The following is a 26,379-nucleotide window of genomic DNA, read 5'->3' as shown; positions in this document are numbered from 1 at the left end:
TCCCAGCCTGTTTCTCTTCAATCATTGAACCATTACTGAACACCTTTAAACAAGGAGCCCGGCTTTCCTCCAGGTGCTGAGGGATGAGGTGCTTGTCCAGCCCACATTCCAGAGTGGGGGTGGGTTGGGTTGGGGTGCAGGCAATAAGCAGGAAACACACATTTGAGATTGTGTGTTGCTAAGCACCGCAGGCTACCGCGTTCTTGGGGAGAGGAGAGGGGCTATTTTGGAGGGGTGGGGGGGTAAGGCCTCTCGGAGTCCTCAGTGTAGCAAACAACGCAAGGATTGATGCAAACAGCCTCAGCCCAGGGGAAGTAAAGCACCAGACAGGAACTGCCATGTTCTGAGTGGTGGACACGGAAAGGGGGTGGGGGAAGGGGGAGAAGAAAAGGTCTTCTGCATTGAGTCTTCTAGATATTTTCTTCCAAGTCTCACAGAAATCACTGGCGCAAAACACTGACTTCTGTGTGAGGCTCAGACTGGAATGAAATGGACAGCGACCGTCTGGGCACAAGAAGACAGTTACACGGGCTGGGAGGGGTGAGCAGAGATGGGACTGGGAGGGGTGAGCAGTGGTCATCTCCGAGAGTGAGGGGGTGGGGGCTGGGTCTAGGACAGATTAAAGGTCCAACAGGGGATTAAGTTTGCTGAGCAAATGAATGCCCTTTTACAATCCAAAACCGGGGTTGGGCGCCTGTAAATACAAGGCCTGTGTGTTTTGGCTTGGGCGTGCGAACAAGGGGTTGGGACTGTGGGCAAGAAGCTGAGTGCACTTCTGAGTGCACTCAGAAGTGTGACATGACAGATGCAATTGTGCCAGGCCGGAGGGAGGGGAGAAGCAGGGGAGAAGCGCAGCACATTTGCTGGAAGGAGTAAGATGTTCCAAAGAAGTTGCATTTCAGAGCAGCTTTGGAGAAGGTAGGCTGATCCCCATCAAGCATTAAGACAACGCACCCCACCACCGCCGCGCGCGCATCAGACCCCCAAAACTGGTTCCAAGTCCTCCAGGGCAGCAGAACCGCAGAAACAGTTTGGGGTTTCTGGGGGCTACAGTTCGGCCAGCGCCGCAATTACCTACATGAAACCAGCACCCCCGGTCACCAGGACCCGCTTCGCGAATCTGCTGGGAGGACCCAAGGCCTCCGCCCGAACTGCAGCCGACATCTCCCAGCTGAGCAGGACCTGGCACCGTAAAGCGCCAGGACCGCGGAGAAGTTCCACTACGACTTTTTGCGACGCGCCACGCTCCCCAAGACACGTTAAAGGGAAAGGAAGCCGCAGCAGGCTCGGCCTGGCCCCGCCCACCGGCGCACTGGGCGGGACCCTGGGCTGCGCGGCAGGCGCGCCACTGCGCAGGCGCAGCTCTTCCGGGGGTCCTGCCTGCCTGGCTGGGCAAGAGGGCTCTGGAACTTCCCAGAAGTCCCCCGTATATGGGTTAGGCCTTCCTTAGCAGTCCGTGTGGTCGGAATTTTGAACGATTGCCTTCTTTTCAATTTTGCACAAAACAATCTTCATAAATTACTCACTAGGTAGCTAAGAACTCCAGGGGAGTCCTCTTGCATAGTGGAGATGGGAAGGTGAAATTGCAATGTATTGCTGTGGGTGTTATTACAGACAGTTTGAGCTGCATATCACGGTAAAGCTGTTCCCTAGATGCCACCTTTAGGTATTTTCCTATTATTCGCCCTGTCCTTGCTTTTCCTTTATTTTGCTAGGCATGCTTGCTTGTCTTGGGCCTGAAGTGACTTTCTCAGAATGTCTGCTTAATTTTTACCCTATTTCTACGTTTGTCATCTTGAATCTGATCCTCTTGAATCGGGTTCTTTAACTACCCCAATGAAAACACCACTTCCTTCTGTGAGAGAGAAAACAAAGTTCATGAAGAAGAAAGATAAGAGCACAGCACTCAAAGCCCAAGTTCTGATTTATCTTCAGGACCAATTTTATTCCTGTCCTTGGTTTGCAAATACCAAGTGTTGGTAAATGCATGCTTGAAAGGATCCACCCTAAACTGTTCTCAGGGGTTACCTTTGAATATCAGGTATGGACAGGAAAAGGTGGATATGAGGCCTTCCACTTTTGCTTCATATACTTTTGATTGTGAACTTTTTTCTAATCCGCATGAATTACTTTTATATTTAAAGGAGAATACACTTTGAAATAATCTGTTAATATTATTACCTCCACCGCATTTCTGGCAGGGCAGAGACGTAGAAAAGGCTGGGTAAAAGGAAATATTCCCTCCAGGTTTGCTTTTCTAAATGGTGAGGTCTGTTGAGAACTCACTTATATATAATAAAAATTTGTTGTCAAGTGAAAATATTTACATGTACAGCCACTAAATAATTTTGAGCTTCTTGTCTCATCAGCATAAACATAACCTGATCACGTACAGTTTACACTATAGTGGGGGATTCAGAAAAATAGACATTTACAATATAGTGTACACAGTGCCCTGATAGGGTCATCAGGGCTTCCAGTTCCGGCAGCATCTAAAATAGATTTGGAGGTTGAGTGGTAGAATAGAAGAATAGTCCAGGCAGAGGGAGCTGTAAATGCTACAGGCTAAGAGGTGAGAACTCGGAATAGTCAATGAACTGATAGTGGCTTAGTACCGGATGAGATAAATCGAGATGGAAATTTGAGAGACCTGAAAGTTATATTCTGAAGAATTTGGGTTGTATACCCAAGGCACATGAGAGCCTCTGAAAGAAAGTGATGATCAAATGATAGTTCCCCAAGCTTCCTGGGTCTCTAGCTCAGGAATGAACTGCATGTAGCCAGCTGGAGAAAATGAAGACTGGAGGCAGCTCAGTTGCCACCAGCCAAGTCAGAGATGGTCGGAGGGCAGCTTGGATAAGGTGGTGGCTGTTGCGTCCTACCGTCACCACTAATCTCACAGACTTGACTGGATATAGGGGTGTAAGGCTTGGGGGGAGAGAGGTCGCTTCTGTTCCCAGCTGTGTGGTCAGCTGGATGATGCCAGTCCAAACTACTGAATTCCAGAAGAAAAGAAAACTAGGAGGGGAAAGCCCTCCTAGTAGCAAGGGTCAAGAGAGCTCACGTGGTAAACTCCCCAGGCAGAATTAAGTATTTTTGAGATATTCGAGGGGAAATGTCCAGTAGGCTGCATGGGCATCCTGGCTTTCTCCTTTTCACCAGAAGATTTCTCAGACCCACACACCCGTCCAAGATCTCACCCACCCAGCCAGCGCTCCCGCGCGTGCGCAGTGCCGCGCGGCCGGACGGAGAGGGCAGTAATTTTTCCGTAACCTGAAGCGACATCCTCCTGATTCTCCACCCAAAAGGCGGGAACTAGGCTCGAGGCCGGGGAGTGATGGGATGCGCGTAAGTGCACGCCCCGCCCACCTCAGCCTCTGATTGGTGAAGAGCCTTGGCTCGTGGCGGAGGAGTCCGTTTCATTGGCTGTCCGTCTCGGGGGGGCGGGTACGCGACCTTGGTCCGGTTCCCTCCTTCCCAATCCCCGGCTGCCGACGTGGGGCGGGCGGCCGTAGGCAGTTAGGGGCTGGGGTGTAGGTGCGGAGCTGGAGGCCCGGGATGGGGGGGCTGCGGCTGCTGGCAGTGGCCCTCACCTGCTGCTGGTGGCCCCCGGGCAGCCAGGGGAAGACCCTGCGGGGCAGCTTCAGCAGCGCCGCGGCCCGCGACGCCCAGGGCCAGAGCATCGGCCACTTCGAGTTCCACGGTAGGTGCGGGACGCGGAGAGGGGAGATGGAGAGGGACTCAGCCTGTGGGCCACCCCGTCTCGCCGCGCGTGGGGGTGGGGGCGTAGCACTGTCCCCAGCTCACCTGGACGTCCAGCTCGCCGGCCACCTTCTCCCCACTGCAGCCCCCGGAAACGTGGGTGCGCCCAGGGTCAAGTCCACTATTGCTGTCCCCAGACCCTGGTCTACAGCCTCCCCGCGACTGGTGATTGGATTCTGCACCTCAAAGAGCGATTCCCCTACCTTGCGGGTTCAAACGTGTAGACAAGATGACTGGACTCCCCTGCTGCTGCTTTCGAGATCCTTCCCTCACAGAAGTACCGTTTGCTCACTCCTGTCCCAGCTCTGTTATTTCCAGACACCGAGGCACCGTGATTACCTGTGAATTTAAGCCTCCAGAACTTATATCTCCTGGGTTTCGTTTTTGTTTTTAAAGGTCAGTTTTAATAAAAGCCTTCGTGCAGCAGAGAGATTTGGGAGGCCAAGTAAAACACCTGATAATCGAGTTGTCATGATTGCTAGAACAGTCTAGTTACTCCACTCTTGAAGGAGTAGATTTACTGTGGCCTGAGAGGCCTAGAATTAACTTCCATGCTGTGTCCTGGAAGCTTCTGAAGTCAGAGCTGCATTTGATTCTTCTGGTCTCCCGCAGAAATCACTAGTTCTTCAAGGAATGAGTGTGCAATTTTTAGTTTATTTGTACCCTCGACAGTTTAGAATTTTTCTTGGCACTCTGGATATGATTAGCACCTTACTCAAATTATTGTTTTTTTGCCTTAATGCATTTAGGATTCTAGAATCCTAGATCGATGCAGTTTTTAGCATTAGAAGATGCGATCAGAAATTTGCCCTAGAGAGGATTTTTAGGATTCTCTTAATAGAGAGGAGAAGCTTTTTTTCTTTTGGTGTAAGAAAGAAATTTAGAGTATTGGGAAGTTACAGAGTTGGTGGTATAAAAGGGACAGTGGTGCAAAAGAGAGGGAAGCTGAATTAATTTTCAATTTAAGTTTTAAAAATAGCTGAGAAAAGAAGATGCCACCAGTTTTCCAAAATCCTATGTGTAGTAGAACTCTAGTGAATAAAGAGGACATTCCAGAAACAGTTGGGTCTAGCTATACTTTGAGTGCTGACAGATAGTAAAGTCACTTCAGTAAAAGGCACAAACTTGTCTTGCAGCTGAATGGGATGTTTAATATGGTTGATCCAGTTAAGTGAAATTTGCCCGAAATATTGAGCTCTTCAGCTTCTTTAGTTGATGTCAGAGCCCTGGCCTCCTGCCATCTCAGTTTCATACAAGCCCACACTGGTTGACAACTTTTGTTTTAATGTCCAGGGGACCGTGCTCTTCTGTGTGTCAAAATCAACAATATTGCAGTAGCGGTTGGAAAAGAAGCAAAACTCTACCTGTTCCAAGCCCAAGAGTGGCTAAAGCTGCAGGAAAGCAGTAATGATTATAGCTGTAGTGAAAAATTATCCAAAGCTCAGTTGACAAGTGAGTATATTTTTATTTTTTTAATTGCTAGATGGCTATTGAAGTGTTATGTATCAAGATGTTTTATGATTTCACATCATACCGATGATGCTTGACCTAGTTTTTAAACTGAATTTAAAGAATAGTCTTTTCCTTGATCAAAGGGGGCCCAACCCCTGTCATTCGAAAGCTTTGAAAACTATCCAGATAATCTGTAGAAATGTACTTTGACACCATTCATATTTTTTACAGCTCACCATGCTTCATACAATATGGCGGATAGATTTTGAGCCTGGGCAGCATGCAGTGAAGAATGACATTTGGTGAATGATTGTGTTTGGCTAGCACTGAACTAAGCACTAGTCATAAATTGGTAGATCAGTTAATTGTGTCATTTAGCCAAGTGATATTGTTTTCCAATATGTTACGAGAACAGGAGATACGGTGACATGTCATTTGGGGATGTTCCTGCACCATGTCATTTGAAAACCTAGGTTTGTCTCTAGAGAAACTTGGCTTTACTTCACTAGTGCTTCTTTTCTCATTAGTACATTCCCATGTATTAGGTGTTGCCCTTCAAGAGTGGGTATACATTTTTTTAAACACAGAAATGAAAAGCATGTGCCTTTCCATGCATATGTCACTGTATTTCACCCCTGGAAAGTGTTTAGAGTGTAGGAGCATCATGAAGGAAAAACAGGAACCTTCCCTCTCTTCTTTCCCCCCACTACCATATTTATTCTGTATGGATGTGAATCTACTTTAGTCCAGTCAATGAAAACTGCCATTTCTAAACTTGTGGTCTTAGCAGTCATCTTTTTCCCACTCAAGGCAACTAACTACCCAGCAGAAAGATAAGAATGGAAGTCTCCAATCCTTGCCACTCATCGAGGGGTCATTTACCTAGATTTGGGAGATGACAGTATAATGATAGTATAATGAGGAAGTCTGAGTGACTGGATTCAGATATCAAAAAGTCAAATGTGTCTAATTACTTTGCAAGTTTAACTGGGAGATTTGTATAAATGTGCATTTTTGCTTATTTTTTCCTATCTACACCACTTTGCTCATCTAAGCTGTTCCACATATCTATAAAAATTTCCAGCCTTCTTTTCCCAGGTGGTACAGTGTCCTAAACTGAGCTGGCCATCTTGCCCACCCACCCCAGTGCTCTTGCAGTGTGCTCTGCTTCAGGAACTTCCATCTAACAACCTAGCTAGAGAGCAGAGTCTTTCAGCACCCCCATTGGACCCCTCTGTCCCTTCCATCCCATCACTGAGTTACTTCTAAATAGCTCTTGAATTCATGAACTTCTTCTCATCTCTGCTTTGCCCATCATGTTACGCCGAGCCGCCATGTCTCTTGCTTGTTCTGTTGCCACAACCCCAGCCTGGCTACTTTGCAGCCATGCTCACCCACTTCTGCCACCAGAGCCCCTTCTCTGAACAGCAGCTTTGTGCACATTGTCCCCTTCACTTCCTCTCTACCCTTCTAATATTTAAGTGGTTCCCCACTGCTTTTATCACACGCAGACCTCCTTAACCAGATCAGCAAAGCCAAGCTTACTGGCTCCTCCCTTCACTGAGTTTACACGTGTTTTTATGACTTCTCGTTTCCTGCAGGGTACTTACCATGGTTACTGTTCTCCACTTTATTCATTTATTATAAGATCAATAGAACAGTAGAGCCCTTTTGGTCTGTTTGTTCACTCATTCATTCATTCAGCCCTTGCACTGTTTCCTGTACTATGTTAGCCACAGTGATAAATCAAGAGAAAAAATACTGACACTTTCTAGAAGCTAAGAGAACAATATTGCATGGTCTCACTTGTAGGGAGAATATAGGGAGACCAAAGGATCAGGAAAAAGACAAAACTTGCAGGCAAACCCTAGATCTGAGGCCCACAGAGGGAGGATGAGAGAGAGCGATCAAAACTGACAGGGAAGACCATAAGGTGCAATGGTGATGGTTCATGGGTGCCACTGTGGTGGGAAAATTATGGGGATTCCACCTGCAAGTAGAAATCAAATATTGTACAAGAATGAACAATGTAAGAAAATAAATAAATGTATAAAACACAGATATACTAAAATATATAAAAAATTTAAAAATACACTTTCTCAAACCTTAAGGCTAGTGACATGAATGAATTAGACCAATGTGAGTAAATGTGAAATCGCTGTCATGATCAGTACAATGAATGTTAATAACATGGTACTTTGAGAACAGCTACTTATAATACCATAATATGGAGTTAAGAATTTACTAAGTGCTTGTAGGATTAATTGACATAGAACTCAAGGGATTTTTTAGGTTGATAGGTTGTTTGTATTGTGTTGGGCAGCTCAAAATCTTTTTCTCTATAATAAAAACTGATCAAGCAGTGTAAAGATGTGAACAATAGGCATCAATCTATCATCTTATGTCACATGATCAGTGTTTACCATAAAGTATATACACTTGGAAAAACAATTTACAGTCATGTCTTCAGTCACAGGAATATATAGGGAGAGAGCCATCCCTGATACGAAAAACTGAGAATCACAGCTAATGACTGGTAATACAGTGTGTCCCTCTCAGCCACACTACTTAAGTGCAACTCGTCTTCTCTAACTGAAAGTCCTAAAATGCTATAATTCTGACTCTATTAAATGAGTTGTTTCAGTGAAGGGCTGTCACTTATAAAACCTTTTTTGTTATTTCTGTTACTCTTTTTTCTTCTTCCTCCTTTCAAGTGTAGGTGTTATGTTGTAGTTACTGGGATGGAACAAGCTCAGGAAATAGGGATTTTAGAGTTTTTGTTAAATTTTGGGACCTGAAATAAATGAACTAGCAGGGATTTGAGTGTATCACTCTACAGCTTTATATGGTAATGAGTCAATAGCTATGCCTGCCTACTGTGTAAAATCTCACTGCTGATATGAACGGTGAAGAGACTAGGAGATTTGAAAAAAATACAATGTCAAATGTTGCTTAGCTTGTTGGCTCAAGTTTGTTTCTTCCTTGTATTTCAATATCCCTTTGTTCTCTTTCAGTACCATCATGAATTAAAACATTAGATTTTTTTATGATAAAAATTTTTGTAGTGTTTAAGCAAGCAAATAAGATTAAAAGTGCTGTAAAAGTGCTGAAAATGATGAATTTTCTATGTCAGAAAGTTTAAGAAGTTAGAATAACTTGCTATTAGATATAATTTGGTATATAAAAATGTTCATTGTATATATAGCTTATGGTATATTTCACAAACATTTAAAGGTATATTTTATTCTGTATATTTTGGTTAACAGTAGTCCTTTCTGTAACTCAAATTTTGTTAATATTTGAGGTACTAATTATAGCAGCATAGAATATGTATGCTGTGTTGCAGTCTTTTGTTTAAAAAAAAAAATGAATATACACTTTTTTCAAGAGGCTTGTTTCCCAGGCTTACAGAAAAGAGCAGTGAGATAAAACTAAAAACCAGGATCACTTCATGAAGCACACTTTTGTTTTTACTTGATGTAAATCTATATCAATTTAAAATGAAACATCAAAAAAATGTATTGGTGAGGATGGCTAATTTTTACATTGTTTTATCTAAGAGAAAAAGTGTAAGTTATAACAACAGTAACAGTACAGAGCCTTTACACAGTGAAGTCTGAGTTCTGTAATTGCAAGCTGTACACTTCAAAAACCTTATTTTTGAGCCACTTATTGATCATATATTGAGTTATTTTTAAAGGACTTCAAGTATTTAACAGATGTTAGTCTTTGCTACATTTTCCCAAATCTTTACAGTTAAAAAAAATTAATATCAACTCACTTAAGATAGTAAAAAAAAAAAAAAATGCTGAGACATTATTAATAAAATCCTCTCACCCAGTTTAACCAGAATTTTCATTAATGAAAATTCCCAACTGTAAAACCCAAGTCCTCAAAATTTAATCCTGAGATATAGCTGTATCTCCTTTATAAAAGACAACCTATAAGTAACATTTTTCAAATTTTTACTAGGAAAATGTTCAATCATACAGAGAAGTTTAAAATATAATACATGCCAACATCTATACATCCTCAGCTTATAGTCAGTAATTATCAATATTTTGTTACATTTACTTAAATATGTATATGTGTATTTCTTGTTTTAAATTGAGCTCAATGAAGTTAGGCTTTGGGGTCATCAGCAATGCCCCCCCATATTACAGCATCTGCTAGAAGTAAGACTATTCTTTTCCATAACTACAATACCAGTCGTATACCTAAGCAAATGAAGAATTTTGTGACCTCTAAAATCTCCTCCATATGCAAATTTCCATGATTACAAGAAATGTCTTTTATTTATTACAACGTTTTTCAGTTGAGGAAACAACGAAGTCTAATAGGCTGCAGTGGGGGCAGTCTAGATTGGAAGCTGGGCTCCTCACAATGTACGGTTTAGGAACACTATAGAGAATCAGACCATGTTGAATTTCAAATTTTCACTCTCTTATTCACTCTTCACGAGAACTTTGAGTTTTATAGGGCATGTATCTTCATTTTGCTGCTGAAGAAACACATTTAGAGAAGTTAAACAGTTTATTTGCTGAATCGTAAGGTCAGGACATAGTCAGGCCAACACTTCTGCCTTTTCTTCTCGTACTATGGAAGTGTTTAAGATCTCTGTGCCACCATTTGATAGTGTGCAAGAGCAGCATTTAGGTTCAGAATCACAGTCAGATCTGGAAGGCATCGCACAGGCTCAGTGTTTCTCAAAGGACGTGCGTCTGGCATTTGGGGTGCAGCAGTTCCTCTCGTGTGAGTCTGAGTCTCAACACAGCTGCCTCCAAGTATCTTCTCAACTATTGTGGCCACAGAACCCACCTACATGCTTTTGGATTCTCTGGAGGGGGGTGGGGCTACCCTGGATCACAACCACTTCCTACTACAACCACCTTAAAGAAAGGAAACAGAACTATCCATCTTTCAACACTGGCTGGAGCACACACAGGTGCTGAGTTACTCATGTAACTTTCTCATCAGCTGTGAAGTGCTATCTTCACTTTACAGATGAAAAAACTGAGTGTCATTGCTTATGTGTCTTGCCCAAGGTCACATAGAAGGTGAGTGATAGAGGCAGGATGGACGCTCAGCTGTGACGCTGACTTTCTGGAGCTTCTCTCTCACTACACTGCAGACCAACTGAAATTTCTGGTTTTTCTTCTAGAATCTTTTTAAAGGATAATGAGTCAGAAAAGATTTTGGAAACGCTTGATTTTTGTCAGTCATAATTTTTAGATAAAATGATTTCCTAAGTTGAATGCTCCATTTCAGATAGAACTCAATAATTTTCAAAAATGCCCTTATGGTGGTTATACAACACTGTGAGTGTATTTAATGCTACATGGTTTACACTTAAAAATGGTTACAGGGGTAACGGGTGTGTTGGGTCTTTTTTACCATAATAATAATAATAATTAAAAAAAAACACAACATTTAAATGTCACCAACTCACTTGAAAACTTCCAACATTCTTGAAATTAAAATGCAGAGTTTTGGTGATAATCATTCTACTAACTTGTGGTGTGTCATAATACTTTTATGATGATTCCTTCGGTTAAGACATTTTTAAATCTGATTCGGTTAGCACATAATTATCTAATTTAACTTTTACAGACTTTATTCCAGTACTGCATCAGAACTAAACAAAGAATTCTAATTTCAAATTGGTTATGTAATTCAAATAATGAATATACATGAGAATTTTGCTTTGAAGTGCTATTTTCTTTCTTTTTAAAGTGATCATGAACCAGACGGAACATAATCTGACAGTGTCCCAGACCCCGTACCCACAAACGTGGCAGGTTTTTTATGCAGACAAGTATACATGCAAAGATGACAGTGAGAATTCTCAGGTGGAAGATATCCCATTTGAAATGATGTTACTAAATCCAGATGCCGAAGGGAATCCATTTGATCATTTTAGTGCTGGAGAATCTGGTAAGAATATGTGTATTTAAATATATGTCCTAAATGCAGAAAAGAGAGTTACGCATAAATGTTATCATGTTGTATTTTTTTAAATATTAAAAGCTAAAAAGCAGCGTACATGTCCGAGAGTAGGGACATGAGTTAAATGAATCCACATATAGCATGCGACAGTTGTACTGTTCAGTTAAAGAAACGGCATGCTAAACATTATGTGGTATGATTTCAAGTATGTTGAAAATGCAGAGAGTAAAACAGAAAGATGTACAAAAATATTAACTGATTCCATATTTTAGGAGGTAAGGTTATGGATGGTTTTTAGATTCCTCTATACATTTTGAATCTTGTTTCTTTGACACCCTAGCATTGTTTTTACAACCAGAAAAATGTTAATAAATTGAGCAATCTAAATTGGAAAGTCAGTGGGTGAGTGAGATTAGAAGCTGCGCTGCTTTGTATGGCTACCCTTTCACTGAGCTATTTGGGCAGATTTGGGAATTCCTGCCACTGGTGCCTGGATCAATGTTTAGGAAGTGGTCAGAGTTAGGGATGCTTAATGTTTATAATGCTTTTTGAAATTAGGTATATTCTTATAAAATATTTCCTTGAAATTTTAGGTTTATTAGGTATTGCCTCACTGAAGTAAGATTCCTAGCTTGAGCAGAAGTAACTGACTTCTTGTGATTCATGATAGGTGTGCTCTAAGGTATCGTAACAGATTTGTCAATTAACATGTCAGAATGAACAGTAAGATCTGTGGGCCAAAGAAAAGGAATAGGCGCTTACCTTTTCATGAGTTCATTACCCATTTGGAAGTCAGTCAGATTAGAGAAAAAATAAATCCCATGACATTTCACTGGCCTTCTAGGTGGCTGCGTGGAGGTAGGGCAGAAGGTGAGGATTCCACTAATCTGATTACTCAGCGTCAAGGGCAAGTTGACACAGCCAGAAAAGCAACTTGAGGAGCAGATGTGACAGACCGTAGGTGAAGAGGAACTTAATGTCTGAAGGAATAAACCTTTTCTTCTTAGTATCCTTTGGGCTAAAGAAATACATACTTTGTGACCATGGAGGGCTAAATGTTTTAAAACAGTTAATTCTAAAATTTCTTTTTATGGAGGAAGTGTGTAAGTGTAAACTCCTTAAGTTGTTTTGGAATGCAAATGAACTTAAAGGTTACATTTCCCCAGATGGTACTTTGGATCAGTGTAGAGCATGAGTGGAAGTTAAGTCAGCCTGCTGTTTTCTTTTATCTTTATAGGAGATGTTGACATTTATTTCCCATTATTGTAAGGGCACTGATGAAGCCCAAGATTATTGATAGCATGGGGTGGGCTGGGAGGATGGTCGCCTCTAAAGTCCTTGTAACTGTAAGGCTTCATTCTCTCAGGTAACCTATTTTTAGAGGTGGTCCAGGCTCAGTGGGAAGCACGAAGTCCCCGCCTTAGGAGACCGCCTTACCCCCTTAACCAGACCTCAGCGCCCTCCGGGTCCTGCCTCCCAGGCAGTAGCAAGTTTTTTAGCTCAGGTCATTTCATTTACTGCTTGCCCCTCATGAGATGCTGCTGGATCTCAGTGTGCTTTTTCTTGCCTCCTTATCTAGCTCCCATTTCTACATTCCTCAGATATATTTCCTCATCCCCAATTTGACATTTGAACATTGAACACAGGCCATGAAGTGATGAAATTTGTGCCCTGTGCTGTGCTTGGGCCACTGAATCTCCATCGCGCTCATCCCAGCTCCTCCGGCGCCTTGCCGATGTCTTCTAGACCTTTACCACAGCTTGTGATGGTTAGTGATTTCTTCAGCCTTCACACTAAACACTGATACAACTCTTGTCCTGAGTCTTGACACACCATCTCATATGGTTAGATGCTTAGACTTACATCTAACTTGTCTTTCTTACACTGGAATAGGAAAGTTCCATTGGTTATGTCACCACCCATATTGAAATAAGGGACCAAAACATCACTCTATAGTTTGTATTTTCTTTAAGCATGGGGTTCTGTGCAAGGCTAATCTGTGGAGACTGATTTTTAAGAATCACATCATTATATCGATTAAAATTTTTAAAAAAGCTTAAAATAAGATTCATTCTAATTAAATTGTCATAAAATATGAGTAACTCTACAGTGAGGTCTAAATGGTTCTCAACCCACCACTGTCTGTGCATCTGGAGAACTTAAAAAACATCCAGCTTCTACTTCCAGATACTCAGATTTGGTTTTGGAACAGAAGCTAAGCTTTGGTGGCTGGTGGAAGCTCCTGGGCGCGCTCATGTGTGGAGTCCCTTCTCTACTCTGTACCCTGCAGGGTTTGGAGAACCTTAGTCTTAGAGTAGGGCAGTAGCAGAGACACCTTCTACTCTATAGTCTCAGGGACAGAATTTGACCCCAGGGAATAACCCCTAACTACTCTTTAGAAACATTTGCTTTCCTGTCTATAATCTTTTTGACCTGGGGAAAGAAAAGTGATTTGCTATGCTTTTTTTTTTCTTACCAAAATTTGATCGTTAAATCATTCATATCAGAGGTTTGACTTAGGATAATGTGCTGCAGAGAGCTACAGATAGTGTTATGTGTTAATCTGATTAAATTTTATTGTTTGTTTTCTTTGAAACCAGTTATATGTTTTATATCTGACAGGCTTTGTTTTATCTTATATTGTATAGATTTAGTCTAGATTAAAACAAAACAGTTAACAAACATAGGCAAGTTTGATGACAAATAAGATTCATTCTAATTACATTGATGATAAATAAGATTACATCTAGTTAGGAATCTTTGTATGATACATAGCAATAGCATTCATACTTTAAGGTAGAATAAAATAAAACTGCTTCTTAAAAAAAATCAGATCCTTGTTCACTGTATCTATGTTCTTGTTAGGGACCAAAAGAGAAAGCACTCAGAATCATGAGCGTCAAAGCATGTCCATCTAAAGTAGACTGGTTTTCACTGGGATTCTAGTACAGGCCTTAGCACATCTCCCTCTTTTTAAGATTCCAGGTATGTTCATTTTTTAGCCCTTTGTTCCCTAAAGATAGTGATACCATTTAGCGCTGGTAACTTTTTGTAATGTTTGTAATGTTCTGTTAACTTAAAGTAACAGAAAACTAAGGCAAGTGATCTAGGTATTAAGGAAATTGATTCTGCAGCATAGCAAGAACTTCTGAGGCTTCTTCAGGGTGATGCATTATGTGTTTCTCCACCCTGTTGTCTCCTGGCTGCCAGCTTTGTCCTTCGCCCAGGTCCCTCATGTTTGCAATTATTCTGTAATTTTGAGACTCGTCTTTAATAAGACGAGTTCATTATCTCTTTTTACAAGCAAAGAAAACTTTCCCAGAAGCTCAGTATTCACATGTTAGCCAGCACTGGGTCACACACCCTTGCTCAATAGTATCATAAGAGGCGTGTAAGTTGTCAGAAGATGAGGTAGGCATCTGTGCCAGAGTAAGGGAGCAGGTTTACCTTTCATTGGCAAGCGTGTTGGAATATCGAAGACTTGAGAGTGGGGCTCTGAAATGCAAACACAGCGGGCAGCCAAGAGTCTGCCCGCGGCTGCTGCTCAGGCCCCAGGCCTGCTTCCTTTTGCTCTACCCTTTCTCCTCCCATCGCCTGTCATTTAGCCAGTCTGAATTACTGGAACTGTACTATAAGTTTTCCTCCTGCAGAATTTTGCCAACTTTTCTGTCCATTAAGTTTGCCTTAAAAATCTATGTATTTCCCTGATAATATATATTTTGTTATCTTTTGCATGCTCATTTAAGAAGAATATTTCTTCTTTATGCATAGGCTAAGATTTTATACCTAGTACTTATCTATTTAAAATAGATTTTAATTTCAAAGTGAGCAAGCAGAATGCTTTCCTGTGAATGCTGTCACTGAGCAGAAGTAAAGTTGATAGAGGAAGAGAAAAACAGAGACTGCTTTTTAAAGGTGGTAAATTTGAAAGAATACTGGACAGAACCAGCCTTTACCTTTAGAGTACCTTGTAGACAGGCTCAAGGTAATAATAATTTAGGCAAATTCAGTTAATAAAAGTGTAGGACAAATATCATAGTTGAAGTTACTTATCCCAGTGAAATAATTTGTTGGTTGTAATGTTAGCTTCTTCCTGGAAGATACATTTAACTTGAATCATCCAAAAACATTTTTCTCCTGGTGACATATTTTGTTTTCAGTCCTATTCTGATTACCCAGACATAACCTGAAGACTTTTTTAATGATGGGTGTGTACAATCTGACAGAATGAAACATTCTCTTGTAATGGGTAGTTTGAAAAGTGTTAAAAATAGACAAAACTTGAAGTAGAAGGTTGTGTTTTTAATTCTTTACACCAGAAGGACAGATCAAAACTAAGATTCGCAGAACATAAGGAATTTTACTGGCCTACATGTTCAGAATGTCTCCAGACTTGCTTTAACACAACAGCATCACTCATGTTCTCATTTTTTTCCAAAGCTGAAATACTTCCTCTGTAAGAAGTCTGAAAAGGAAATCTCTCTCTTCCGTTATTTGCACTAAAGCTTCTTTTTCACCTGGGCGTGAGAAGTGAACTTTCGACACCTACGTGCACAGAGCAAGAGAGACACCCAGTGGCTGAAACACTCCTCACTTCTTTCTTCTCGCCTACCCATACCAAAAGCATGATTATTAAGATTGAACTGTTTATTATTTTTCCTACTCCTTGAGTCTTCTCAAGTGCTTCTCCAAAGTTGTTTTCTCTGTAATGGAAACATTCGCTTCTCTGCCTTTTAGTTGGCATTTTTACCCCACGGGAACCTGAAGCAGGTTCGGTGTTCTCAGTCCGAGGGGAATGATTGCATTCCAGACTCCAGCCCAGACTCGGGAGGACATCTCTGTTCACATCCACTGTTAGAACCCCGGGTGTTAGCGGTAGACTATAAAAGCCCCCACACTGGGCTCTGACTTCAGCTGTAGCCACGTAAGTGTAAGCCATTAAACTCAGAGCTAGCCTTCTGGCTTCCATGAAGATGCCCTGAAACTTCTGAAGAATGAAGACACGGTGACGAGGGCTCAGGTAGCACAGAAAAGGGGGTGTTGGTTCTGAAGATACATACAGCTGCTAGTAGGAACTAGGGTGTCCTTAATAACAGACTGGCTCCTCTTCTGATATAAACTCTGCACGTTTACTTTGTTCTTATCTTTACCAACCAGCCTGCTTTGTTTATTTGAAATTTCTGCTTACTCGAAACTTTGATTTCATCATGGCCTAGTTTGAGTCCTCTGCTCTGTCCCAGCATCAGTTCCTTCAACTTCAGTATCAGTTGCATCATTCTTTCTGTGTTTTGTGGTTGGATTGCCCAGAACACTACGATTAGCCTAATTTATCCTTTGAGAACCATGTTAGGCTGTGGCCAGGGCTGGTCTTCAGACTGGTGGCCGCTAGGCTGGGGTTGTATAGTTCAGTTAACTGCTGTGGAGTGGCCCCAGGGTCTCCAGAGGGCTTCCTCCTTGCAAGCGCTGCAGGCAGTAGACTGTGGTAGGGAGCTTCGGTCGTGACAAGTGCTTTCAGGTTTTGTCTCAATTATAATGTAAGGTCGTGGTACATTCCAGAGCTGTGTCTTCTCATACTTTGCTGCATTGGAATCACTCAAAGGCCCCAAAATGAAGATGGCAGGGCCTGTGTGCCTACACTCTGATTTAGTAGGTCTGGATCGAGGTCTAAGAGTTCGTGTTTCTAACAAGTTCCTGGGGAAGTTCCTGGCCCAGAGGTCACACTTTGAGAACCATGTCAGGGTACATTATATGTGTTTATTGACTAAATCTGTTTCTAATCTTAGAAGAAATTCATTTAGGAAATACAGTGTGTATCTCATTGATTGCTGGCAATAATCGATTCATTGACTGTCTTGCACAAAACTCTGAACTTGTGGGTAGCCTTCAGACTTACTCCCTGGCCATTATACTCTTTTACAGATTGGCTTTAACAAGTTTGGTAGAATCTGCTGACTTAGAGTTAAAACTTTATCCCAATAAATTATCCACCCGCCCCATTTTTTTCTTACAAAACAAATGCTATTACTCCAATTAAAAACCAAGTTCTGGAAATATATTGACAGGAAGATTTGAAAGCAACCCAACACGATGACTGGCTTGTTTTACTGAAGCAAACTCCTTTCTTCTCTTACAGGATTACATGAGTTCTTTTTCCTACTAGTCCTAGTGTACTTTGTGATTGCTTGCATTTATGCTCAATCATTGTGGCAGGCTATTAAGAAAGGAGGACCCATGCACATGATTTTAAAGGTTCTGACAACTGCATTGCTGTTACAAGCTGGTTCAGCTTTAGCTAATTACATTCATTTCTCCAGGTAACTCAAAACCACTAAAACTGTGTTCATCATTACGTCTAATTAATCCTAATTAGTCCACCAAAATTATGCTTGCTTTGATTATGAACTTTTTTCCATCACTTTTGTAATTTAAACTAATATCCTCCTCTTCAATTCCTCAGGTACTCCAAAGATGGAATCGGGGTACCATTTATGGGAAGTTTGGCAGAGTGTGAGTATCTTTCTGAGCATTTTTTTCAAACATAAACTTGCTTTATCTGCTGCTTCTTTGTTTGCCTTTCTTTCAAGTTGCTTTTGGTCATAATAACATTTTTTCATCAGGCTTGTTTCAATTTCAGCTCCTCTGTAAATGGCTACAGGTTTAGTTCCCAGATGTCCCCTCTTAGTCTTAATGATAGGTAGTGAGTGCCACTTGTCACTGTATTTAGAACACATTTACTTGTGTTCTCATTTTGCCCCCAGTAAAAGCTCAGGGAAGTGGACCTGCTCATTCCCACTCTGTAGACACACACTCTGGGCTTGACGATATGACACATACCCACAGTCACTCAGTGCCTTGGAGCCCAGACAGAGACCTGAGGTTTAGGACCAAAAGATTGTTTTTTCTGTTGTCATCCTTTATTTGGATACTTCTTCCTCATCTAAGGTGCATTAGCTCATTTATTGCAAGGGTTCTGACCTTTAAGTCCATAGAGGAGACCTAAGTTAAGCTGACCTCACAACCTTGTTCTTTTATTTATAAGAGGAACTTGTATGAAGTAATGTTCCAACAAAGTATGGGGAAAATACTTCAATGTTCTCCTAGCATGACTTTTGCAAGAGAACTTCTGAGGAACACCAGGTCACATGTGTCATTCTCAGTCCTGGAAAACTGTTTAAAATTTACTCTTAAAAAATAAGATTCTGCGTATAAAATTACTCCAGAATTTATATATCTTCCTAGTGCCATGCTTTTTCTGTGGCATTCTCTCTCTCTGAAGAGTATCTTATGGTAATATTACTCTGTAATCACATCACACCCACTTATCCTGATCTTGCTGCCTCGTATAAGATTCTAAAACTTCTGGAACCTTTCGTCTTCCTTGTGAAAGTGATGTGCACTGTGAGAAACAAAACTTCCTTCTCTTTCTTCAGTATTACATAGAGTCCTGTTATCACCCACTGTTCTCTTAGATGACTCTGGATGTCTAGTAAAACCATAGAAACTTAAAGTTGAACAGAACCTTTGAAATACTTTAGCTTATAAACTTTAGATGAGGAAATTGAACTCCAAAGAGGAAACTCATTAGTGACAAAGGTATTACTAAATCAAGGGCTTTGGATCTTTGTGTTTGTCTGCATTAAATAAGAGTGTTTTAGGGTCCCTGGCATCTTCACTGCAGGTTAAAAAGAAGAGTTTTTTTGATTGTTTATAAAATTAAATAAATCAATGACACAAAGTATCAGTTATTCTGACAAAAGGTTTGGTTAGTTAATGATTAAAATTTTAAGATTTTTAATCATATCTCACAGATAAGGATTTTGTGTGACCAGTAAATTTTATCTGAAATTTTCAACAACAGCAGTGTTCTCTGTCTTCACAATTATGATGTCATATCAATATGTATATTACTTAGTATGTAAAGAAATGCTAGGAAATCCAGAATGTGCTAAGTGGCACATACATAGTAATAATTCTTTGGCTAACTTCTTTAAGTAACTGAATATGTATTTGTGAAATGCTTAATAAAAATAATTGACATCATATTTAAAATCTATGATGAAAGAAAATTGTGCTTGAACTGAAAGAATATGATGTAGTGACAGAATTCACTGTTACAAATATGTAACTGTAAATGTGGAGTTTCCCGTTTTAATTGGGAATGTAGAATAGGGGTAAGACATGTCAAAAGATATCTGAAAATGTATGTTATTAATAGGTCTTTGACTTGCAATTTAAAATTTTTAAATTCATAGTATAACAGTTATATTATAATTAGTTTTATCTGTTTCTCCAACAAGCAAAAGTTGTAGACCTCAAGTTACGAATAACAACTTGAGGAAAGTTCTGTTTTGTTAAATTGTGATCAGAAATTCACTCAAAAAATCCACATTAAGGACACTGGCGAGAATGTGATCATCTTTTCTTGAAATCAGTAAATACTTCTAAGATACTCGTGGAACCTAACTTAGCCGTAGGTTGGGGCTGAGGCAGGCTGGTTGGCGGCTCCTCTGAGTAGCCGCTGCCCCTGCAGTGTGAGTGACGACCACCTGGGGGCACAGCGCACCGAGGCCGAGGCCGCAGCGCCGACACAGCAGCCGCCCTGGGCGGTCACTCCTGCCCGTTGTCCTGCGGTTTCTTGAGTAGTTTCAGAACACACCCTTCACCTTAGAGGTCAGCCAGCAAAAGACCCCCGAAGTGAAGTGAAGGTGCTAGTGCTATCCACATTTCAGAAGTTGTTCGATTTTTTTTTTTAGATATGTAGTTGGAAAAACTAAGAAACAGGGAGATTTATTGTTAGCCTTAATAAAGACGTGTACATAGTATTACCGTTTTAAATGACTTCCATAAGTGTTTACAAATTAAATACTAAAATTTTAATTCCTTAGAATTATTACCTGAATATCTCTTCCTGTTTTTAATCCGCTTCTCTTTGAAAATGTTTATCTTTCTGTGGTTAAAAAATGGCATTTTTTTTTTTTTTGATGAAAAAGGATCAGGTTTATTTTATTGTAAAAACTTCCTTTATCTGGTTCTCATTTTCCACTAGTTTTTGACATCGCTTCCCAAATTCAGATGTTATACCTACTTCTGAGCCTGTGCATGGGCTGGACAATCGTGAGAATGAAGAAGTCTCAGAGCAGACCTCTCCAGTGGGACTCCACTCCTGCGTCCACTGGCATCGCTGTGTTCATCGTGGTCACGCAGGTGAGTGCTGGAGCTCCGCGTCCCCACGTTCTCAGGCACGCACACTGGAGCGTAACCTCACCTCAAAACTGAAACCTGGGACCACGAGGACGACGTGCCACTTTCAGTATTTTAAAGATTTTCTAGAGTGACTGATCAGTCAGTTAATTTTCTGAGTGGTGGAATATGTAAATTGCAGAATTTAATTTTAATTTAAATGGATTTGAGCTTCTTAGCAACTTAGGTACACAGTATACTTAACGGTTGGTTATAGTCTCATTTCCTGCTTAGTAGGTATCTTACATTTTTTAACACTTAGTAAGTCCTCGGCAGTAAGTGCCTCAGTGGATCTGCAGTTCACCTACTGGCCAGCGTCTTTAGGCCTTTTACGTGAAAGAGTTCGAGTGAATGTCTGAGGTGACTAGGAAAAGGAAAACACAGGACAAAAAAGAACAGGATCTTGTTTTTTATGACAAATACAATGCTCTTTTAAAAAGGTCCTCTCTGTATTTTTGTCTTCTTCTATAGCAGTACTGTCGGTGTTATTCTAGGATCTCCAGTGCCCATGCACAGTAGATTTATAGACATTTACAGGAAAGACATCACATAGGTTATATTGAGTGTGTGTTCATCATTAGCTGCAGATGAATTTAAACATACACTGGGCTCTATAAAGCACATTATAGTCCAATTTGTAATGTATTAAATAAGTTGAAAAATTCATAAACAAAGGGTGAGCTGTGTGCTTTACTGAGCTTCAGCTCCTGGTGTGTTTTTAGTGCAGTAGGTTCCGAGTGCAGGAGGTGCACCGACCTTACAGGACTGAACTGGGGAGCCCATGACACAGTGGGCTGTCTAGGAAGGGCAGGGGGTCAGGAAGGAAGAGCCAGCAAGGAAGAGCTGAGTCAGAAGTGAGCCAGATAAGGACAAGATTCTACTAACTAAATGTTTTTGATCTAGAACTATGGAAAGGAGGGTAAATAGCAGGTTAAGTTTTCATTTTTCTATTAATAGCTTTTTGAAAATTGAATTTTATTATGGTAATTTTAATTCACTTCATAGGCAAGTAGAAATTGAGTGTGACAGTATCCTGTGCAAACATTATCGAGAATGCTTCGCATGGCCTTAGTCTTCAACAGAAACCCACAGACGGGGGTGAGACAGGCCACGTAAACACGTGCGTGTGCTGCGCAGGTCACATATTAGCATACTTGCATGATATCGTGGGAATTTGAACAAGTAAACATGCAAATAGGGTAAAATAATAGACTTTTCCCAATCCTACTAGGGTACAATAGACAAACAGAAGACTATTTAAGGTGTACAATTCGAGGTTTTGATTCACCTCTACATCATGAAATGATTGCCAAAATCATCGAGTTAACATATCCGTCACCTCACATACAAGCCAGAAATAATCCTTCCTTTATCACTTCTTTTTTATAAAGTTCAGTTTAGAGTCAGCATGGCTTAAGGAGCCGGTGGGTGTGTAGGGCCTTCCGCAACAGCAGTCCCCAGCCAGGCTGGGCGCGCGCATGGCAGGCTGGCGAGAGCCCACGTGTTAAGAGTGAGATGAGAGTAGAGGATCCTTCTTCTCATAGCCCGCGCATCTGACTGTTACCCTCAGAGGTGTCTGCCTTGAGTCATGGTAGCAATCGCATGTGTTTTTCTTTTGTGTGTGACCTTATTGGATAAAGAAACCTCTTTCTCTAATTTAGTGTACCTGCCTGTGCTTGCGGTTGATAACATTTACCACTTTTTAGGGGTGTTTAGATACTATATAAGGGGATTTTTATAAAGAGATGAAAAAGTTCTTTATTGTACGTGAGTAGTATGTTTTTTCCCCTCTAAACATAATATTTTTTGCAGAGTATTTTGCTGCTTTGGGAACAGGTTGAAGATACCAGTCCTCACAGCTACCATTCCCACCACAACCTGGCAGGGAGCCTTCTGATCATTTTAAGAGTTTGCCTGGCATTGTCGTTGGGCTGTGGGCTGTACCAGATCATCACAATGGAGAGGAGTACCCTGAAGAGGGAGTTCTACACCACGTTCGCCAAGGTACGGGTTTGGGCAGAAGGCGGCTCTTGATTTTCATCTCCATCCTGTTTTCTTTGCAAAGTGAATAATCGCTGACATGCTGACATTCATTAAGCTTCCCACGTGCTGGGCGCAACTCTGAGCCCTTTATGTGCTTCAATTCATTTCATCTTCTCAGCCTGTGAGATGTAGATATTCTTATCCCCAACTTATAGAACCTGAGGAATAATAGTTTCCATGTAATCTTTAACAGGTCAGTTTTAACTGCATCATAATTTCTTCATCAATAGGGAGTGCATGCTTCTTTCACAGTATCAGAATCTGTGAGACTTAAAAAAATTAGACCGTGCTTTACGTTTCTCATAAATGAAGCTACTGTCTTGTAGCACATGGAGAGGGCCTGTCCTTCCGCTTAAGCACACAGGCCTGAGGCTGGTGCCGGTTCTGGTGCAGCCACTTCACTCCATCCTTGGAAGGCCACACTTCTGTGGTCCCCCTTCCGTCCTGTGCGAGTGGATCCAAAAGCAAATTTGATTTTTCTCGATGCCATTTAATAAGGGAAAAGAGCAGGAGCAGGTTTGGGATGGGACCATCATGACACCTGGCAATGATATTTCTGTCAGTTTGCCCTCATCTTGGCAATTTAGAACACAAGCTATTAATTGTGCTGGGCAGTATTTACCCAAGTCTGCTCTCCCTGTATGGGCTCCTCAGTAGGTAACCACTGGTAATCAGTTTTTTGTGTATGCTTACAGAGCTTCTTTGTGTATCTACAGGTAAGTGTGAACATGCAGTTCTGTTTTGTGACATGTTCTTCTCAATTATCAATTCATTATTCATGCCACTATATTTGCAGTTTATCAAAAATGTATGTATGTCAGAGTAATACCAATATTAAGATTTTTGAATACTCCCAAAATACTCATTTAACTCATTTAAGCAAGTTTTTATGTTACAGCAACAGTGGATTTATTTCTATATTTTCTTGCAAGTTGTACCCTGAATGCTCTGTGAGCTGAATCAGGGTCTCCCAAATGAGCTGGTATCATGTCTTATAGGGTACGTTCTGAAATAAAAATACAGCTGTGCTCACTTAGCTTGTTTCTCATTTATTTCAGGGGTGTATCCTGTGGTTTCTGTGCCACCCAGGTCTTGCCTGCATTTCTGTTGTTTTTAGTGACTACCAAAGAGATAAGGTAAGTAATGCACCTCACTGTAACAGGTTTTTCTAGTGTTTATGAGAAGCTACTAAAGTCAGAACACTGTATTTACCCATTCGGGGGCTTCTTGAGTTCTTTAATATAAAACTTTGAAACAAGATATTGAACCAATAAGTACACAAATTAGAAGTTTAAAATCCAAAAGAAAATTTTGAAAATTTATCTTACACACCTAAAATGGCAGATAGTTACGCTCATTTCAGCTTATTTTATGATACTATTTTATACTGTATTACTTCATAATACTGTTTTATAAATTGGAGAGCACATTAACGCATCTTTAAGAGAACATGGTTAAACTTTTTCTACATAAATGTACAAATAAAAAGCAGGATGGGTTTATAAACTGGTCTGGTTTTGACAGACTGCAGAGGGGAGCAAGCCACTGCATTGTGTTGCTGCTACCCCCAGGCCCTATCTCCATCAATTCCGAGGATTCTGCGAGCCATCACGAGCTGTGTGGCGTGTGCTTGAGCGTGCAGGCATTTACTGAGCCCGAGATCCTTACAAAGGGTAGAGGGATCGGAAGGCTCTCTACAGAAACAGAGAAGAGACTTAAGAATTTTTGAAAGGGCTTTTAGCACACTCCTCAAGGTTCTTATTACTAAGTCAGCCAGGAACCTATTTTTCTTATGCTGTCTGTGGTGCAGCGGTAAATCATTCTTTTGTGTGTTATTTTGGTGTCTCTTAACTGACTCTTACAGGAATCTTACCTTTGAACAGTTATAGATTTGAACATTAGATGCATTTCCTTATTGAAAATTTCTTGGATGAAATGTCCCAATTTGCCATTGGAGGTTGGAGTAGCCTGAACATGGAGGATGTAAAAAGTGGCCATACGTTGGTGATGTGGTGAAGATGAAGGCCCTGTTTTCACATGTACTAAGGCATTCCCTTTCTTCTATTTTCAGATTATCACAATAGGTGTTATCCTCTGCCAGTCTGTTTCCATGGTTATTCTCTACAGACTCTTTCTGTCCCACAGTCTATACTGGGAGGTTTCCTCACTCTCTTCAGTAACTCTACCGCTGACCATCTCGTCTGGACACAAAAGTCGGCCTCACTTCTGATGCTCAATTTTGTCTGAAAGAAACATGAATTGGTTAAACAGAGTGCAATAAGGATCTACGTGTGATGACTTTGTTTTCATACTTTTGGTATGAAAAATTGAACTGAGAACGCAGAGCATGTTATTTTATATAACTGCATTTAAGCAGTACTAAAACGGAAAACAGGTAATAAATGATATGCTTTGAAATATACTTAATAAACTTTCACGAAAGAGCATTGTTATAAGTTGATTTATGCAGTTTCCATTTGGAAATGAAGATGAATGAATTATATGTTAGTAGGAGATTCACTACTTATAATAACCTCATCTTCTATAGTCAACTCAGGTTTGATACTCTCACACAAAGTAATCAGTTAAATGATTACTGGCTTATCCATATCTAAACCAAGTCCAGTTATGAAATCAGTGTAGTAAGTACACTGATTAAAAACTGCTTCGTTTTATGCTTTCAGGGAAATGCATTTCATAATGGAGTTTAAAGCAACTGAAAGCGCAGTGGCTGCAGAAAATGAATATAAAACATGTTCACAGTGAAATGAGTAAGCTTTTTATCGGTGGCCAAGGAGTCTCCACCTTTTTCCTCTAAGTTTTGACTCTACTTCAGGTTGTAGCTTAATTAGCAAAGAGTGTTGACAAATTATTTATGAACTAGATACATTATTCGCATTGCAAGGTCAAAGAGTTTTAAAATATGAGCACTTAGGTGAAGGGACAAGCAGGTTTACAAGTTTAAAAAGAAAGAAGGAAAGTCACATGTGATAGGGTACTAAAATTTTAATCCCGATATAATTCATTTCTCTTACATTGAATCCCCAATCGTAATTAAGCCGTATACACAGATTAAATTAACAGAAGCATTTCACATAAATGTTGGTTTCAGTCATCAACTACTCATGAATTCCTGCCCAAGGATACTTAATCAGGATTAAATTTTCTATGAATAATTGAAAAACAAAATACTCACTGGATTTGTTATAATCCGTGTTGGCACTAGATTCTAAGTGGTTGCCATCTTGAACCTTTTGTAATAAAGCCGTATTTTCTGTGTGTGTGATGCCCCAGAATTGCGTATTCCAACTAAAACATACGCTACCCAGTGCCGAGGAAAGGCTGTTAAATGGCTGCCAATACCTGCAATGTGAAGGGAAGTTCCCGCTAATGGTCACTGATTAGATATTACTCTGTTGTGGTCTGTCAGCTCGTCCTGGTTTTTTCATGCCTACCTCTGGCTTAAAAAATATTGTTTATCCACTTTCAAGGATATTACAACTTTAAGCAAGAAATGGTGTGCTGATGAGGTCATGTAACATTTTAATTCAGTCTCTAAAATTAGTGTGGCACAACTGAAAACGATCTGGGCTTCATCTTTGTTTTTCCTTACACCTCATCTTACTGGAAGTGAATATTTAAAGGCAAGATGTTTGTGTTTGTGACTAGCAAAATGGCCCAGTGACAGTGTTCAGGCTTATTAAGTCATCTAACAGTTCTTTGTAAATTATTTAATAAACTGGAGCTGCAGGTTGAGACTGGAAAGCCAGAGGTACATTTTGGGGTTACATGGTTTGCCTCTTTGTTTTACCACAGCTCACTAATGACCCCAGTGATTGTTGTGTTCAGATGAGGCGCAGCTGAACACAAGCTGGGGTTAAAAAAAAAAAAAAAAAAAAAAAGCGAAGACTTCTCATACATTTTGTGAACTCTAAA

At 40.6% G+C, this 26,379-nt stretch overlaps 2 protein-coding genes across 2 annotated transcripts in view; one reads left to right on the top strand and one right to left on the bottom strand.

Moving 5' to 3' along the window:
- The window catches only part of TGDS (TDP-glucose 4,6-dehydratase), a 17,513-nt gene extending 16,269 nt beyond the window's left edge, over positions 1 to 1,244 (bottom strand). The window contains 1 exon segment of the mRNA XM_004680298.2: positions 1,052 to 1,244. Within this exon segment, the coding sequence (XP_004680355.1) occupies positions 1,052 to 1,164 (113 nt within the window). The 5' untranslated portion in view covers positions 1,165 to 1,244.
- A 2,014-nt stretch (positions 1,245 to 3,258) lies between these two features.
- Positions 3,259 to 26,321, top strand: GPR180 (G protein-coupled receptor 180). The gene is made up of 9 exons (XM_004680068.2): positions 3,259 to 3,703; positions 5,056 to 5,214; positions 10,948 to 11,148; positions 17,294 to 17,474; positions 17,618 to 17,667; positions 20,207 to 20,364; positions 22,213 to 22,404; positions 23,502 to 23,579; positions 24,515 to 26,321. The coding sequence occupies exons 1-9, from the start codon at positions 3,559 to 3,561 to the stop codon at positions 24,671 to 24,673; spliced, it is 1,323 nt and encodes a 440-aa protein (XP_004680125.1). The 5' UTR covers positions 3,259 to 3,558; the 3' UTR covers positions 24,674 to 26,321.
- The last annotated feature ends 58 nt before the right edge of the window (positions 26,322 to 26,379 follow it).

Source organism: Condylura cristata, unplaced genomic scaffold, assembly GCF_000260355.1.
Source record: "Condylura cristata isolate star-nosed mole 26May11 unplaced genomic scaffold, ConCri1.0 scaffold00010, whole genome shotgun sequence".
Taxonomy (NCBI): Eukaryota; Metazoa; Chordata; class Mammalia; order Eulipotyphla; family Talpidae; genus Condylura; species Condylura cristata.
Note: the sequence above shows the minus strand (reverse complement) of the source record. Positions and strands in the feature narration are given on the sequence as shown.